The 18484-nt window shown below is 46.0% G+C and overlaps 1 protein-coding gene across 4 annotated transcripts in view; it reads left to right on the forward strand.

The window, feature by feature from the left end:
- spo11 (SPO11 initiator of meiotic double stranded breaks) overlaps positions 1–18484 on the forward strand; it is a 109695-nt gene that overhangs the window by 62286 nt on the left and 28925 nt on the right. For all 4 annotated transcript variants that reach the window (XM_038802924.1, XM_038802926.1, XM_038802925.1 and 1 more), the window contains 2 exons: positions 6771–6880; positions 16664–16763. In XM_038802924.1, the coding sequence (XP_038658852.1) occupies positions 6771–6880; positions 16664–16763 (210 nt within the window). The remainder of the gene's footprint in view (positions 1–6770; positions 6881–16663; positions 16764–18484) is intronic.

Genomic DNA, 18484 nt, shown 5'->3' on the forward strand with positions numbered 1-18484 from the left:
TTCCAACTTTTTGACCCAGCAACTGAAAGAACGGCCAATATATTTCCGAGTCAGGAGGGTAAGTGGCTTAGAGGACAACTTCCAGGTGGTGATATTTGTGTCTGCTGCCTTTGTTCTTCTGGTGTTTGTGAGTTTGGAAGGTGCTGCCGTAGAAGCCTTGGGAGTTCCTGCAATGTACCTTGTATATGGTGCATATGGTGGTGGAGGAAGTGGATGTTTGTGGATCGGGTGTTAATCAAGCGGGCTGCTTTGTCCTGCATGTTAAGCTTCTAGAGTGTTGTTGGAGCTGCATTCACCCAGGCAAGTGGAGAGTATTCCATCACACACGTGACCTGAGCCTTGAAGATGTTGGACAGGCTTCGGGGAGTCATGAAGTGTGTTACTCACTGCAGGATTCCTAGCCTCTGACGTTCCCTTGTAGCCACAGTGCTTAAATAGCTAGTTCAGTTCCATTTCTGGTCAAGGGTAAGCCCCCAGGATGTTGATAGTGGGGATTTAATGATGGTACTGCTATTAAATGTCATGGGGTAATGGTTAGATTCTCTCTTGGAGATGATGCCTGGCAGTTGTGTGGGGTGAATGATATTTGACACTTTAAGCCCAAGCCTGGATAATGTCCAGATCTTGGATACATTTGAACGTGGACTGCTTCAGTGTGTGAGGAATCGCGAATGGTACTGAGCACTGTGCAATCATCAGCAAACATCCCCCTTCTGACCTTAAGATGGAAGGAAGGTCATTGATGAAGCAACTGAAGATGACTGGGTTTAGGACACTATTCTGAGGGACTCCTGCAATGATGTCCTGGAGCTAAAGAGATGACTGACCTCCAATAATCACAAGCATCTTCCCTTTGTGCCTGTAAACAATGGTGCGCCTTCCACCTAATTCCCATTGACTCCAGTTTTGCTAGGGGTTCCTTGATGCCATACTCGATCAAATGCTGCCTTGGTGTCGAGGACAATCACTCTCACCTCTGGAATTCAACTCTTTGGTCCATGTTTGGATCAAAGTTGTAATGTCTGGAGCTGAGTGACCCTGGCAGAATCCAAACAGCATCAGTAAGCAGGTTATTGCTAAGAAAGTGGTGCTTGACAGCACAGTTGATAATCCCTTCCATTGCTTTACTGATGGTTGAGAGTAGACTAATGGGGTGGTAATTAGCCAGGTTGTATTTGTCATGTTTTTTGTGGATAGGACATACCTGGGCATTTTTCCACATTGTTGCAGTTTTACTGGAACAGTTTGGCTCGGAAAACCAAGCTTTGGAACACAAGTCTTCAGTACAATTGCTAGAATACTGTCAGGGTCATAGTTTTTGCTGTATCCAGTGCATTCAGGTGTTTCTTGATATGTGAATTGAAATTGGCTGATGACCTGTGATGTTGGAAACCTGAAGAGGAGACCAAGATGGATCATTCACTTGGCACTTCTGGCTAAAGATTGTTGCAAATGCGTCTGCTTGAACTTTTGCACTGATTTGTGGAGCATCCTCCTCCAGTGAGTTGTTTAATTGTCCACCGCCATTCATGACTGGATGTGGCAGGACTGCAGAGTTTAGATCTGATCCAGTGAATCATTTAGCTCTGTCTTATCACATGCTGCTTTTGTGTTTGGCATGCGAGTAGTCCTGTGCTGTAGCTTCTCCAGGTTGAGAATTCATTTTTAGATATGCCTGCTGCTGCTCCTGGCATGCATTCCTGCACTATTCATTGTACCGTGATTTAAGCCCTGGCTTGGTGGTAATAGTAGAGTGGGGGATAAGCCAGGCCATGAGGTTGCAGATTGTGGTTGAGTACAATTCTGCTTCTGCTGATGGCCCACAGAGCCTCATGGAAGCCCAATTTTGAATGTCTATGTCTATTCTGAACCTATCCCATTTAACATATTGGTGCTGCACACTACAATGAAGGGTACCCTCAATGTGAAGATGGGACTTTGTCTCCACAATGACTGTGCGGTGGTCACTCCTATTGATACTGTCATGGGCAGATGCATCTGCAGCAGGCAGGTTCGTGAGGATGAGGTCAAGTATGTAATTCCCCCTTGTTGGTTCCTTCATCACTGCTGCAATCCCAGTCTGGCAGCTGTGTCCTTTAGGGCTCAACCAGCTCAATCTCTGGTGGTACTACTGAGCCCTTTATGGTCATGAATATTGAAGTCCCCCACCCAGAGTACATTCTATTCCCTTGCCACCCTCAGTTCTTCCTCCAATTGATGTTTAGCATGGAGGAGCACTGATTCTTCAGCTGAGGAGCAGGGGGCACATGGTAATCAGCAGGAGACTTCCTTGCCCACATTTGACCTGGCGCCATGAGACCTCATGGGGGCGGAGTCAATGGGGAGGACTCTCAGAACAATTCCCTTCCAACTGTATACCACTGTGCCATCATCTCTGCTGGGTCTGCTCAGGCCGGCACAGTGGCATTGTGGTTAGCACTGCTGTCTCACAGCGCCAGGGGCCCGGGTTCAATTCCAGCCTTGGTTGACTTTCTGAGGAGTTTGCACTTTCTCCCTGGGTCTGCGTATGTTTCCTCCGGGTGCTCTGATTTCTTCCCACAGTCTAAAGAAATGCGGGTTAGGTGGATTGGCTATACTAAATTTCCCCTTAATGTCCAACGATGTGCAGGTTAGGGGGTTATGGGGATACGGTGGGGGAGTGGACCTAGTTAGGGTACTCTTTCAGAGGGTCGGTGCAGACTCGATGGGCTGAATGGTCTCCTGTACTGTATGAATTCTAAAGTTTCATGCTCTGCCTATGGGACAGGGCATACCCAGGGACGATAATGCTGGTTTCTGATACATTGTAAGGAATGATTTTATGAATATGACTATGTCAGGTGTTTGATTGACTGGTCTGTGAGATAGCTCTCCCAATGTTGGCACAAGTGCCCAGCTGAGATTTGATGAAATACCTTAAAAGCGCCCATGACAGCAAGGGGTGCAGTTTATGAACATGGAGATAAGGCGGAGATATGTTAGCAGGTCAGCTCCGGAGGCAGGCAGCGGAAAGGGAAATTCTTCAGGTGAGGGATAGGGCAGGGAAGTTGGTGGTGGCTCGAGCAGATTAACAAGGTTTTTGAGGAGTTATATGAGAGGTTGTACAGATCAGAGCCACCCGGGGGAGACCGTGAGATGCATGAATTTCTAAATGGGTTGGAGTACCCAAGGCTTGGGGAGGGGGACAGGGCTACATTAGAAGGCGCAATAGTGGAGCAGGAGATAAAGGATGCGATTGGGGAAGTTGGCAGGGCCGGATGGGTTTCTGGTAGAATATTATAAAAAAATTCAAGGATAAGTTGGCACCCCTGATGGTGGGGATGTTTGAAGAGGCGATAGGGAAGGGGGTGCTGCCACAAACCTTGGGGCAGGCATCGATTTCACTGTTGCTAAAAAAAAGATAAGGATCCGACGGAGTGTGGGTCGTATAGGCCCATATCACTTCTGAATATGGACGCAAAAGTACTGGTGAAGATATTGGCGGATAGGCTGAAGGAGTGCCTCCCGAAGGTGATAGGTGAGGATCAGACGGGGTTCGTGAAAGGGAGGCAGCTGTTTTCGAACATTAGGAGGGTTTTGAACGTCGTTATGGCACCGGCGGAAGGGAAGGAAACAGGTGGTTGTGGCATTGGATGCTGAGAAGGCGTTTCACCGGGTAGAATGGGGGTACCTGATGGCAGTTCTGGAGCGGTTTGGGATTGGACCAAGATTTGTGAACTGGGTAAAGCTACTGTATAAGTAGCTGAAGGCGAGTGTCAGCACAAACAATATCAGCTCAAGCTACTTTTCTCTCCACAGTGGGACGAGGCAGGGATGTCCTATGTCCCCCCTGCTGTTTGCACTTGCAATTGAGCCGTTGGCCATCGCATTAAGAAGTTCGGGAGCATGGAAAGGAAGAGTGCGGGGGAGGGTAGAGCATAGGGTGTCCTTATATGCCAACGACTTGCTGCTGTATGTGTCAGAGCCGAGCGCGTCGATAGGAGGAATATTGGAGCTACTGCGAGTATTTGGTCTTTCTCGGGGCACAAGCTGAACCTCGACAAGAGTGAGTATTTTGTGGTGTCTCGGCAGGGGACGGGGGTGGGGGAGCTGCCATTCCGTAGGGCAGGGACTCACTTTAGGTATCTGGGAGTGGGGAGGCTTCACAGGTACAACATCACTAGTTTGGTGGGGAAGGTGAAAGCCGATCTGGCAAGGTGGGATGGTCTCCCTTTGTCACTGGCGGGTCGGGTACAGGCGGTTAAAATGAATGTGTTGCTGCGATTTCTGTTTATTTTTCAATGCCTACCGATTTTCCTGCCAAAGGCTTTTTTCACGGAAATTGAGGGAAGGATTACCTCGTTCATATGGGGAGGGAAGGTGGCCAGAGTGAGAAAGGTGCTGCTACAGAGGGGAAGGCAGGCAGGGGGTTTGGGTCTACCGAACCTGATGTACTACTGGGCGGCGAATGTGGAGAAGGTGCGGGGCTGGGTCAGAGGGGTTGAATCCCAGTGGGTCAGAATGGAGGAGAGTTTGTGCAGGGGGTCGGGACTGAAAGCAATAATAACAGCGCCGCTCCCGATAGCTCCGGGTAAATACTCGAGGAGTCCGGTAATAGTAGCTTCATTGAAAATCTGGAGGCAGTTTCGCCAACACTTCGGGTTGGGGCCAGGGTCAAGGGAAATGCCGATTCGGGGGGACCACAGATTTGAGCCAGGGAAGTGGGATGGAAGTTTTTGGAAATGGGAAGAGAAGGGGATTAAGACGCTAAAATATTTGTTTCTTAGGGGTTGGTTTGCAGGATTGAGGGACTTGGAAATGAAATATGGCCTGGAGCAGGGAGAAATGCTGAGATACATGCAGGTTCAGGATTTTGCCAGGAAGGAGATACCGAGCTTCCCGGAGGGACCAGCCTCCACATTGCTGGAGGAGGTGCTGACAACGAGGGGACTGGAGAAGGGGGTAGTCTCAGCGGTGTACGGAGCTATTTTGGAAGAGGATAAGGCACCACTGGAAGGGATCAAAGCAAAGTGGGAGGAAGAGTTGAGAGAGGTTATTGAGGAGGGGTTCTGGTGTGAGGTGCTCCGGAGAGTAAATGCCTCCACCTCATGTGCGAGGTTGGGGCTGATACAGCTGAAGGTGGTATATAGAGCGCACCTCACGAGGGCGAGGATGAGCCGATTGTTTGAACGAGTCGAAGATGTGTGTGAGCGTTGCGGGGGGGGGGGGGGGGGGGGGGGGGGGGGGGGGGTAATTTCCAAGGTGGTGCGCGTGAAACTAGACCCGGGTCCCCGGGAGGCCATATTCGGGGTGTCGGACCAGCCAGGGTTGGAAACGGGTGCGGAGGCAGATATCGCCTCGTTGATCGGCCAAAGGCAGATCCTGCTGCGATGGAGAGCAGCCTTTCCACCATGTGCCCTGACATGACGGGGGGACCTGTTGGAATACTTGACCCTTGAGAAGGTTAAGTTTGAACTGAGGGGAAGCTCGGAGGGGTTCTACAAGTCATGGGCATTATTTATTATGCACTTTCAAGAACTGGATAACATTGAACATTAGTTGGGGGAGGATGGGTGGGAGGGTTGGGGGCGGAGAGGGGCTGTGTATATTAAGGATGACTGGGTAATCCCTGATTCCTTTTTGTCATTTATGTAAACATGCGGGCTGATGTTTGGGGGTTGGTGGGAGGATGGGATCATTTTCATTGTTATGAGGTTTGACATATTTGTTGCTGATTATTGTTTATTGTTGGTGGGTGTAAATACGGGAGAAAATGTGAAAAAGGAGAATAAAAATATTTATATTAAAAAAAAGCGGCCATGACAATTTTTAAATTGTGTATGTGTTTTATATTTAGTTGAGGGAATTTAACTCTGTTTTTAAAATTGATGCTTATGGGAACCTCTGATTCACTTAAATCATGTCACTTAAAGTCACAATCAGGAACGCAACCACGTAATTTAGGACTTAACATTATTATAGAATCTACTGAGTTTGTAGTACCATAGCTTGATAATTGATTTATCAGTGTGATACGATCTTAGGTTATTTATTGCATGATGTGATATCAATAGACTTCCTTTTCTTGTAAATTTAATATTAATTTGACATTTTTCTCTATTTCATATGAAATTATTTCATCTATTGTTTGACAGAGACATAACCCACTAATTTTAAAAGGAATCAAGCCTGCTAATTTTAAAATGAATCAAGGAGGTAAAACAAAGAAATGTAAAAGAAATGAATGGATTCAGGAAAATAGTAAAGCAGGGATGGAAAGCCAAGAAATAACAAATTTTAAAACCCCAGAGTGTGGTGATCTACCACTGTATATATGTGTGTGCTTGCATTAGGGGATGTACGACAGTACCTGTATCACAGGTTTTCCGGTAAGCCCCTGCCGGCTAGCTCTGCCCACAGGGAGCAGTATACATATTCATAAGTTTCCCTGAGATGCCATTCTACAGCTGCAGCCGAAGGAATAGCATCTCACTGTAATAAAGCCTCTCTTGTACTGATTCGAGTCTTTGTGTGCAATTGTTAGCGCCACACAGAGCATAATTGCAGGGCCTAAAAATCAAAGGGGCACAACCCATTAGCACAGTATCTCTAGCCTCGAAAGTCCTGCCATTGATTGTTTTGCTCCTGTACATAACTATAATGCAGATGTTGACATGCCAATTTTAATTGAATTAATGCTACAATAGAGGACAGAAGCACGCGCATTCATTTATCAATATCTCCCAACAATAATGTCTAGGTTTGTGTGTCAATTTACCTTAACCTTTTAGATTTAAATTCTGCTGCTAAATTTGTGCTAGTCGTGGAAAAAGATGCCACCTTCCAGAGGTTGTTGGATGATGACTTTTGCACCAACTTGTTCCCATGCATTATTGTAACTGTAAGTGTCAGAATATTTTTACTTTTCTGTTACTGATTTTTGCAGACAGCTTGGCAATCATTGTTTCAGCACTCACAAAGTGTTCGTACATTGTTAATTAATGTTTTTAAGTTTAATGAAGTACAACGATAAGTCCTTTATTTAACAATTTCCTGGAACTGCAAAAATGTGCATTTTAACTCTTGCACACCTGACTATTCCAGGAATCAGGATCGATTATAGCAAATGAACAGCTGTAAACTACAATACCTGAGTTGTCTTGGGAAGATCAGCAAAGGATTCATCAATTTTCCTCAAATGAGAGAATGCAATCTACTGGATTGCAGGACAGCTCCACCCCCTCCCCCCACTTTATTATTTAGTACTCTAGGTAGTCCAGCAGAGGACAGCGAGCAGAGCTTCTGATTGGCTGTTCCGGGGAGATTTGCATACGTGCAGTGCGGTCAGCGTAAGTTGAAGGTGTACCTGCGCAAGTGACGCGAGGAGTTCGAGGGAAGGCAAGCATCCAGCAGAGGGCAGCAGAGCAGAGCTTCTGATTGGCTGTTCCGGGGAGATTTGCATACGTGCAGTGCGGTCAGCGTAAGTTGAAGGTGTACCTGCGCAAGTGACGCGAGGAGTTCGAGGGAAGGCAAGCATCCAGCAGAGGGCAGCAGAGCTTCTGATTGGCTGTTCCGGGGAGATTTGCATACGTGCAGTGCGGTCAGCGTAAGTTGAAGGTGTACCTGCGCAAGTGACGCGAGGAGTTCGAGGGAAGGCAAGCATCCAGCAGAGGGCAGCAGAGCAGAGCTTCTGATTGGCTGTTCCGGGGAGATTTGCATACGTGCAGTGCGGTCAGCGTAGGTTGAAGGTGGTTTGTGAAGGGGCTGTTCTCGAGTGACAGCTTTACCCGAAACACTACTTACGTAGTGTCTCCCACCCATCCTCCTCCTCTAACCAAAAAAAAAAGTTCTGTCCGTCGGATTGCTAAACTAACAAGTTTTCTTTTTGTTTTTTTTAGTTTTCAGTAGTTGGGAAGTTAGTTCAGTGGGAATGGAGGCTAGGGCAGTTGAATGTTCCTCCTGCAGAATGTGGGAAGAAAGGGTCACCTCGGGTGACCCTGCTGACTACATCTGCGGGAAGTGCACCCAACTCCAGCTCCTCGAGAACCGCGTTAGGGAGCTGGAGCTGGATGAACTTCGGATCATTCGGGAGGCGGAGGGGGTTATTGAGAGGAGTTATAGGGAGGTAGTCACACCTCAGGTAAAAGAAGAAGGTAGATGGGTTACCGTCAGGGGAGGGAGAGGGAACCGGCAGGCAGTGCAGGGATCCCCTGTGGTCGTTCCCCTCTATAACAAGTATACCGTTTTGGATACTGTTGCGGGGGACGACTTACCAGGGGTAAGCAATGGGGCACAGGTCTCTGGCACAGAGTCTGTCCCTGTTGCTCAGAAGGGAAGGGAGAAGAGGGACAGAGCACTTGTCATTGGGGACTCCATTGTTAGAGGAACAGACAGGAGGTTCTGTGGGAACGAAAGAGACTCACGGTTGGTGTGTTGCCTCCCAGGTGCCAGGGTTCGTGATGTCTCTGATCATGTTTTTGGGATCCTTAAGGGGGAGGGGGAGCAGCCCCAAGTCATGGTCCACATAGGTACCAACGACATAGGTAGGAAGAGAGATGGGGATTTGAGACAGAAATTCAGGGAGCTAGGGTGGAAGATGAGAGCTAGAACAAACAGAGTTGTTATCTCTGGGTTGTTACGCATGCCACGTGCTAGCGAAGTGAGAAATAAGGAGAGAGAGGAGTTGAACGCGTGGCTACAGGGATGGTGCAGGAGGGAGAGTTTTGGTTTCCTGGATAATTGGGGCTCATTCTGGGGTCGGTGGGACCTCTACAAACAGGATGGTCTTCACCTGAACCAGGGGGGTACCAATATCCTGGGGGGGGGATTTGCTATTGCTCTTCGGGGGGGGTTTAAATAAATTCAGCAGGGGGATGGGAACCTAAATTGTAGTCCCAGTGTACAGGATGTTGAGAGTAGTGAGGTCAGGGATAGGGTTAAAAGCTCGAAAGAGGGCACCGGCAAGCAAGATGCTGGTTTGAAGTGTGTCTACTTCAACGCCAGGAGCATCCGGAATAAGGTGGGTGAGCTTGCAGCATGGGTTGGTACCTGGGATCTCGATGTTGTGGTGATTTCGGAGACATGGGTAGAGCAGGGACAGGAATGGTTGTTGCAGGTTCCAGGATTTAGATGTTTCTGTAAGAACAGAGAAGATGGTAAAAGAGCGGGGGGTGTGGCATTGTTAATCAAGGAAAGTATTACGGCGGTAGAAAGGACGTTTGAGGACTCGTCTACTGAGGTAGTATGGGCCGAGGTTAGGAACAGGAGAGGAGAGGTCACCCTGTTGGGAGTTGTCTATAGACCTCCGAATAGTTCCAGAGATGTAGAGGAAAGGATTGCAAAGATGATTCTTGACAGGAGCGAGAGTAACAGGGTAGTTGTTATGGGGGACTTTAACTTTCCAAATATTGACTGGAAATACTACAGTTCGAGTACTATAGCTGGGTCAGTTTTTGTGCAGTGTGTGCAGGAGGGTTTTTTGACACAGTATGTAGACAGGCCAACAAGGGGCGAGGCCACATTGGATTTGGTACTGGGTAATGAACCCGGCCAGGTGTTAGCATGGGGCAGCACGGTAGCATGGTGGTTAGCATAAATGCTTCACAGCTCCAGGGTCCCAGGTTCGATTCCCGGCTGGGTCACTGTCTGTGCGGAGTCTGCACGTCCTCCCCGTGTGTGCGTGGGTTTCCTCCGGGTGCTCCGGTTTCCTCCCACAATCCAAAGATGTGCGGGTTAGGTGGATTGGCTATGCTAAATTGCCCGTAGTGTCCTAAAAAGTAAGGTTAAGGGGGGGGTTGTTGGGTTGCGGGTATAGGGTGGATGCGTGGGTTTGAGTAGGGTGATCATTGTTTGGCACAACATCGAGGGCCGAAGGGCCTGTTCTGTGTTGTACTGTTCTATGTTAGATTTAGATGTAGGTGAGCACTTTGGTGATAGTGATCACAATTCGGTTATGTTTACTTTAGCAATGGGCAGGGATAGGTATATACCGCAAGGCAAGAATTATAGCTGGGGGAAAGGCAATTATGATGCTATTCGGCAAGATTTAGGATGTATAGGATGGGGAAGGAAACTGCAGGGGATGGGTACAATCGAAATGTGGAGCTTTTTCAAGGAACAGCTACTGCGTGTCCTTGATAAGTATGTACCTGTCAGGCAGGGAGGAAGTTGTCGAGCAAGGGAACCGTGGTTTACTAAGGAAGTTGAAGCACGTGTCAAGAGGAAGAAGAAGGCTTATGTTAGGATGAGACATGAAGGCGCAGTTAGGGCACTTGAGAGTTACAAGTTAGCCAGGAAGGACCTAAAGGGAGAGTTAAGAAGAGCGAGGAGAGGACATGAAAAGTCGTTGGCGGATAGGATCAAGGAAAACCCTAAGGCTTTCTATAGGTATATCAGGAACAAAAGAATGACTAGAGTAAGATTACGGCCAATCAAGGATAGTAGTGAAAAGTTGTGTGTGGAATCAGAGGAGATAGGGGAAGCATTAAATGGATATTTTTCGTCAGTGTTTACACTGGAGAAAGACAATGTTGTCGAGGAGAATACTCGGGTTCAGTCGACCAGGCTGGGTGGAATTGAGGTTCACAAGGAGGAGGTGTTAGCAATTTTGGAAAATGTCAAAATAGATAAGTCCCCTGGGCCAGATGGGATTTATCCTAGGATTCTCTGGGAAGCCAGGGAGGAGATTGCAGAGCCTTTGTCCTTGATCTTTATGTCGTCTTTGTCGACAGGAATAGTGACGGCAGACTGGAGGATAGCAAATGTTGTCCCCTTGTTCAAGAAGGGGAGTAGAGACAACCCTGGTAATTATAGACCTGTGAGCTTTACTTCAGTTGTGGGTAAAATGTTGGAAAAGATTATAAGAGATAGGGTTTATAATCATCTTGAAAAGAACAAGTTGATTAGCAACTTTTTTGTGAAGGGTAGGTCATGCCTCACAAACCTTATTGAGTTTTTTGAGAAGGTGACCAAACAGGTGGATGAGGGTAAAGCGGTTGATGTGGTGTATATGGATTTCAGTAAGGCGTTTGATAAGGTTCCCCACTGTAGGCTATTGCAGAAAATACGGAAGTATGGGATTGAAGGTGATTTAGCGGTTTGGATCAGTAATTGGCTAGCTGAAAGAAGACAGAGGGTGGTGGTTGATGGCAAATGTTCATCCTGGAGTTCAGTTACTAGTGGTGTACCGCAAGGATCTGTTTTGGGGCCACTGCTGTTTGTCATTTTTATAAATGACCTGGAAGAGGGTGTAGAAGGAAGGGTTAGTAAATTTGCAGATGACACGAAGGTCGGTGGAGTTGTGGATAGTGCTGAAGGATGTTATAGGATACAGAGGGACATAGATAAGCTGCAGAGCTGGGCTGAGAGGTGGCAGATGGAGTTTAATGCGGAAAAGTGTGAGGTGGTTCACTTTGGAAGGAGTAACAGGAATGCAGAGTACTGGGCTAATGGCAAGATTCTTGGTAGTGTAGATGAACAGAGAGATCTCGGCATCCAGGTACATAAATCCCTGAAAGTTGCCACCCAGGTTAATAGGGCTGTTAAGAAGGCATATGGTGTGCTAGCCTTTATCAGTAGGGGGATTGAGTTTCGGAGCCACAAGGTCATGCTGCAGCTGTACATAACTCTGGTGCGGCCGCTCCTGGAGTACTGCGTGCAGTTCTGGTCACCACATTATAGGAAGGATGTGGAAGCTTTGGAAAGGGTTCAGAGGAGATTTACTAGGATGTTGCCTGGTATGGAGGGAAGGTCTTACGAGGAAAGGCTCAGGGACTTGAGGTTGTTCTCGTTAGAGAGGAGAAGGCTGAGAGGTGACTTAATAGAGACATATAAGATAGTCAGAGGGTTAGATAGGGTGGACAGTGAGAGTCTCTTTCCTCGGATGGTGATGACCAACACGAGGGGACATAGCTTTAAATTGAGGGGTGGTAGATATAGGACAGATGTCAGAGGCAGTTTCTTTACTCAGAGAGTAGTCGGGGTGTGCCCTGCCTGCAACAGTAGTAGACTCGCCAACTTTAAGGGCATTTAAGTGGTCACTGGACAGACATATGGATGAAAATGGAATAGTGTAGGTCAGATAGGCTTCAGATGGTTTCACAGGTCGGCGCAACATCGAGGGCCGAAGGGCCCGTACTGTGCTGTAATGTTCTATGTATGTGAGGGAACAACAAAAATATTTTCTGCCATTGGTGGAAATCCCAGCTTGTAGAAGGATATTAAGGAAAAGATAGAAGACCTGCAAAGCGATCTGCGGAAGTCAACCAACATTACTGTTATGCACAACAGAAGCTTTCAATGTACTTACAATGTTGACCGTGCTTGCAGGGATGGATGGGGTCCAGTCAGAGAAAAGTACATGAATGATGACCCAAAACAATCTTATTCCTTCACTATGAGATCAAAAAACTTTCGACGGACTGAGTAATGATGAAAGAGTGAGAGATGATAAAGTCGGAAGCTTCTCTCGAGCTCATGGCCAGCATATTGTCATGTAATGTTGTTTTACTAACTGACTGTCACACAAACACATACAATTGGAGCCCTGGGCTTCCACAGTATGTTATGGCTCGTCTCAAAATACTCGGAAAATGGATGCAGACTTGTGTCAATAAGACATGAATAGAAATTTAAAATATGTGCATCAAAAGTTAATTAGTTTCTGCTTTTTTTAAATGGACTTCTGTTGAGTCAAAAAGATGGTTGTTACAAGCCATATGGCCACAGGATTGGTCCTTTGTTTTAGAAGCTACCAACAAGTGTTACAAGAGCTCATCATTGTGGAATCTCAAACCAGGAGATATTGACGCACTGTGGCTGCAGAGTTGTTAATAGGCGTCTCACACCTTGGACTGTCTGGGTCCTTTTCAGTAGAGGACCATTGAGGGGGTCATTGGCCATCATTTGCATTCTGATAAATTTACATTTCCAGTGGAGTCAGAAGGTCTGTCTAGTCAATGGCTTCCTGACACAAGCACTTCAACATGGATAGTAACTCTTTCAAAAACTAAGAGACACTAACAGTCCTGAAACCAAAGCCAGTTCCAGATACAAGATAAACATCCCATTTGAAATCATTTGAGTAAGAAGGTCACATAACTTGAGTGACCATTTTGAAACCTCTATATTCCTTTGAGAATTGAGAAAACCTCAGATGCTGTTTTAACACTGACTGGAAAGATCTCGAGCAGCCCAGCTAACCAAGCACTGGCCATCATCTGTCAACTCCCCGAAACCTACTTGATTTTTAAAGTCTCAGATCAATGCCTGCCAAGTGGCCTAAGCACAGAAAGCTCATCATGCTGCAAAGTCCTTTGTTTCAGAATTAATCATGTTGCTATTTCCGATCAGAAATGCATCCACAAAGGAAATATCCTTTCGACTTTGCGTTCTTGGACTCTAGAAATCACTTGAACTAATATTCATTTTGGTGGTTCCTTTATCTTTGTTGCCCATAGCTGTAAATCTTCCTCTTTTCTATACATCCTTACTGTATGTGTGTGTGTGCTTGTAAGCACTTACCCTCCAGGTTTGAATGTGAATAAACTAACCTTATAAGTTAATAATAACACATATTTACTGTGAGTTATTATTAAATTGGATTACACAATCTAAGGGCTTGGGGAAACACGTCACAACCCACTTTAAAAATAATTCAAAGACACCTTTGCTTACGCACAGAACTGGAGAAAATAAATAGGTTCACATTCTCCTGTTTAACAAGTGGAACAAGAGGTAGGAACTCAATTTTTGCAGCTCCCAAAGTTGTATTCTGAGTTAGATCAATGAATGCGTTGAGGCAATGCCTCTGAAATATGCAGATCTGAAACGTCTAATGGCAGGCCATCGAAGATCTTTGAATCTTACAGTAGCGTTGTCAAAAATCTGACGGAATAGGATAATAGCGTTGGTCCTGACTGACTGAGATGGAGGGCCAATACAATGCAGACTACAATGAAGTTTACGATGATGAAATCCTCCAATCAGCCAACAGATAACTGCTTCTAACAGTGGAGCAGGAGTAGGCCATTTGTGGCCCTTTGACCGTGTACCGCCATTAAATGAGATCATGGCAAAGGCAGCACGGTGGCAGTGGTTAGCACTCCTGCCTCACAGCACCGAGGTCCCAGGTTCGATCCCGGCACTGGGTCACTGTCCGGGTGGAGTTTGCACATTCTCCCCGTTTGCGCCCCCACAACCCAAAGATGTGCAGGCTCGGTTGATTGTCCACACTAAATTGCCCCTTAAATGGAAAAAATGAATTGGGTACTCTAAATTTATTTAAAAAAAGAAAAAGAAATTAGATTATGGCTGATCTGGTTATGGCCTTATCTCCAGTTTGCGGTCTTTCCCCCATACCTGGACTCCCTTGTTTATCAAAAATCTGTCTAACTCTGCCTTGAATAAATTCAATGACCCAGCCCCCACTGCTTTCTGGGGAAGAGAAGTGCCCGAGTGGCACTTCATTCTGCAGCCCTTGTCTAAAAGAGCTAACTTGGGCTCCTTCTGACTCTCCAGCTGGCAACCTTTTTGCTATACAATTCCATCCCGCTGGAAATAAAACCCAGTGCTTGTTTTGCTTATTCAAATAGCCTTATCAACCTATGTAACTTAATTTAGAGACAGTGCATTTGTGTGCCTGGTTCCCTTTGCCCTACCTCGTTTATGCACCAATTATCCAAGCATATGTGACCTCCTTATACTTCCTACCAAAATATAATACCTCACAATTATCAATTGAAATGTATTTGCTAATTCCATATCGTTATTGACTTCAGTTTTGCTAGGACTCTGTGCCACACCAAGTTATGTACTTGAAGTTAGGAGCAGTCAATCTTACCTCTGTAATTCAGCTCATGTATATATGTTTGAATCGAGTGATTCTGATGGAACCCAAATTAAGCATCAATGAACGGATAACTGGGCAGTGCTGATGATTGGAAACACTTTGTCCTGAAAGTACAGTGCCTTGCTCACCTTACCTTGAGGTCAGTTTTATTAAAATGTCAACATAACAATTTCAATGTGTACGTTCTCCCTGTGTCTGAATGGGTTTCCTCCGGGGACTCCGATTTCCTCCCACAAGTCCCGGAAGAGGTGCTGTTAGGTGAATTGGATATTCTGAATTCTCCCTCACACCCGAACAGGCGCCAGAATGTGGCGACTAGGGCTTTTCACAGTAACTTCATTGCAGTGTTAATGTAAGCCTACTTGTGATAATAAAGATTATTACATTACAATCTATAATGAATTACATGATTTTTTTTTTAAAATAAGGTGGTAATTGTTGAGATTAGAGTTTTCTGGGTAGGACGTAGTTGGGCGATAGTAGCCCAGAGGTAGCCCTGGCCCATAACACTGGTCAGTTATCCTATCAATGAAAACCTACTTGATCCAGGATTTCATATATAATTATTATGTCAAGGGCTGTCCTTCCAGTATCCACATCCACTGATTAGAAATAGGTGATGTACCATCAATTGAATGCGAGACGAGTTGCTGGACAAAAGTATGGCTGTAATCTGCTAGATGTTAGCCCTGCGGTCGATTACAGTAGAAGGACGACCGCCGGGAGTACTGGGTATTTATACCCGCCCTGGAGGTGGGGTTAACTCAGCCTCTCGACCAATCGGGGAGCCGTCACATGACTGGTCTCAACCAACCGGTCAAGAGGCACATGACCGACCAGGGCCAATGGTAAGCCGGTGTTCTGCACCAATGGCAGGCAGCTATGCTAATCATACCACCACATTAGGTGAGTCTATTGTGTAGATTATCTGTTATAAATGGAGGCAGCAGCAGAAAGGAGGAGGAAACTTGTAACAGGAAGGAGTTACATACTCAGTTGTTCTGGATGGCACAATGGCAGACTGCCTTTTCCCCCTTTCGAATGTGGATGCAGTCTGACGCTAACTAATGGCATGAAAGTTTCTTGCCATTTGTGGCAATACGAGTTTCAATACAAAATGTGTTTGGATGGCCTGAACCGAACTGCTCATAAGCATGAACTAAGGGAGGGCAATGACACTATGGTATTGTCACTGGGCTAGTCATCCAGAGACCGAGGGTAATGCTCTGGGGACCTGGGTTTGAATTCGGCAGATGGTGGAATTTGAACTCAATCATTTAAAAACCTGGAATTCAAAGTTCTAATGGTGACCATGAAACCATTGTCGATTCATGTTTAAAAACCCATTTGGTTCACTGCTGTCCTTTAGGGAAATCTGCTGTCCACAGCAATGTGGTTGACTCTGAAACGACTTAGCAGGCCACTCAGTTCAAGGGCAATTAAGGCTGAATAACAAATGCTGGCCCAGTTAGCAACACCCACTGCCCCGACCACATTTTTAAAAAGCACAAACTCCTACTATTCATTTTTAAGCTTAATGTGGATTTGCTAAACAGTGGTGTTTTTTTTAAATGCAGGGGAAATCTTACTGTTGAGTTATGGTACATGATCGAGGCTCTTGATGCTGACACGAGGGATAATAAGGCAGACTTTCAGTCCCCATCATTGACATCCATTATTTTAATGAAAACAAGGATAATGTAGTGAATCACAAAATCAACCAGAAAAGGATAATGACACGTAAATTGCTTGAAAGGATGTTAGCCAAATCATTCAATGAGATGTATTTATATGTTTTTGTCTTTTTCACATTCTATTATCTTGACTGATTTTCAGGGTAAAGGAGTACCAGATCTAAACACCAGATTGATGCTCCGGAAACTGTGGGACGTGCTGCACATCCCAGTTTTTGCCCTTATGGATGCTGACCCACATGGTAATTACTGTTTCTGAGTACATAGAACAGTACAGCACAGAACAGGCCCTTCGGCCCTCGATGTTGTGCCGAGCAATGATCACCCTACTCAAACCCACGTATCCACCCTATACCCGTAACCCAACAACCCCCCCCCCTTTAACCTTACTTTTTTTTTAGGACACTACGGGCAATTTAGCATGGCCAATCCACGTAACCCGCACATCTTTGGACTGTGGGAGGAAACCGGAGCACCCGGAGGAAACCCACGCACACACGGGGAGGACGTGCAGACTCCGCACAGACAGTGACCCAGCCGGGAATTGAACCTGGGACCCTGGAGCTGTGAAGCATTTATGCTAACCACCAGGCTACTGTGCTGCCCCTTAGTAAATTATACCCGATTCAAATTAATTCAGTTGTTTATTTTTTCCAAACTTTTACCTTAACCTTTCTCTCCTGTTCTCCTGAAGGTATTGCGTCATCATGACTAGGCTGGAGAAGGGAGGTTTACCTGCTTAGCTATTTAATGATCAGCTGTATGTCAATGATAAAGCAAGTATAATGTGCAGAAGCAATGTGCTGAATGCCTAATGATAACTGATTTTCCCTTAGGACACTGTCTAAGAAATCTGGTAGAAGCACAATAGAGATAATTGATTCCCTTTTATATAGATGGGAAAAGAAAGACTTGCATTTCGATACAACAACAGAAAAGCGCTTTACATGCAATTAAATATTTTTGAAGTGTAGTTGTAGGAAACGCAGCAGCCAATTTGTACACAGCAAACTATTACAAAGAGCAGAGTTTTATAATGTCCAGATAATCTTTTTTATGACGTTGATCGAGGAATTAATATTGGTCAACAAGAGAACAAAACGGATTAACAGCTGATGGGGGACTTTCAGACTCTGGGGGGAGGGGTGTTATAACCCCACGAGGACAATGGGGAAACAATCATTGATCTCCCTGTGGAACTCATGGAGTACAAGCTCCCAAGGTAGGCTAACCTGGGGCTCATTAGGAACAAGATATAAAAGCAGGCCCAACTCATGGCCTAGTGTAAAAATCCTCCCAGCTAGGATTGCACTGGGAGTGAGATCCTGCTTTATGCAGCCTTGTGTAAAAATGTAATAAACTCACCTTTGTTAACGACAGCTTCCTTATGAATTATTATATGGACAAAACCTATCCAAGGCTTGTGTAAGAGCAAAGTACAGTTACTACAGATGCTTGAAATCTGAAATATAAGCTGAAAGTACTCAGCAAGCCAGATCAGGCAGCCTTGGAGAGGAAAAGAGTTAACGGGTTGTATTCTGTTCTCTCCACTGTGCACATTTTGGAACTGGGGCATTTAATCAGATAGAGACCCCACTACCATTCCGCCTTCACCTAATAAACGCTGTAGTGGAATGTCCGTGCATTCCCTCTCCCCCACGCTGCTATTTGAGGCCCTAAAAAGGCAATTAATGCAGAATAAGGGCCCCTTCACCACTGGTATTAATTCAGCAGTGGGTGTGCCTGTCATCACATGGGGAACACAACAAGCACATCTGTGCAGATTGCTTGTGATCTTTCAGGAGGAGTCCTTTGTTCAGTCAATCAGTGTCTGATCAAAGGATCTGGCATTGGGAAGAGGGTGTTGCTGGAAGCAATCTCCCAACACTGGCTACCGACCCACTCGGTCCCCATCCTGTGACCCGCACTCCATGAAACACAGATAATAGAAGCAGGAGGAGGC

The sequence above is a fragment of the Scyliorhinus canicula genome, chromosome 7 (genome assembly GCF_902713615.1).
Source record: "Scyliorhinus canicula chromosome 7, sScyCan1.1, whole genome shotgun sequence".
In the NCBI taxonomy this organism is placed as follows: Eukaryota; Metazoa; Chordata; class Chondrichthyes; order Carcharhiniformes; family Scyliorhinidae; genus Scyliorhinus; species Scyliorhinus canicula.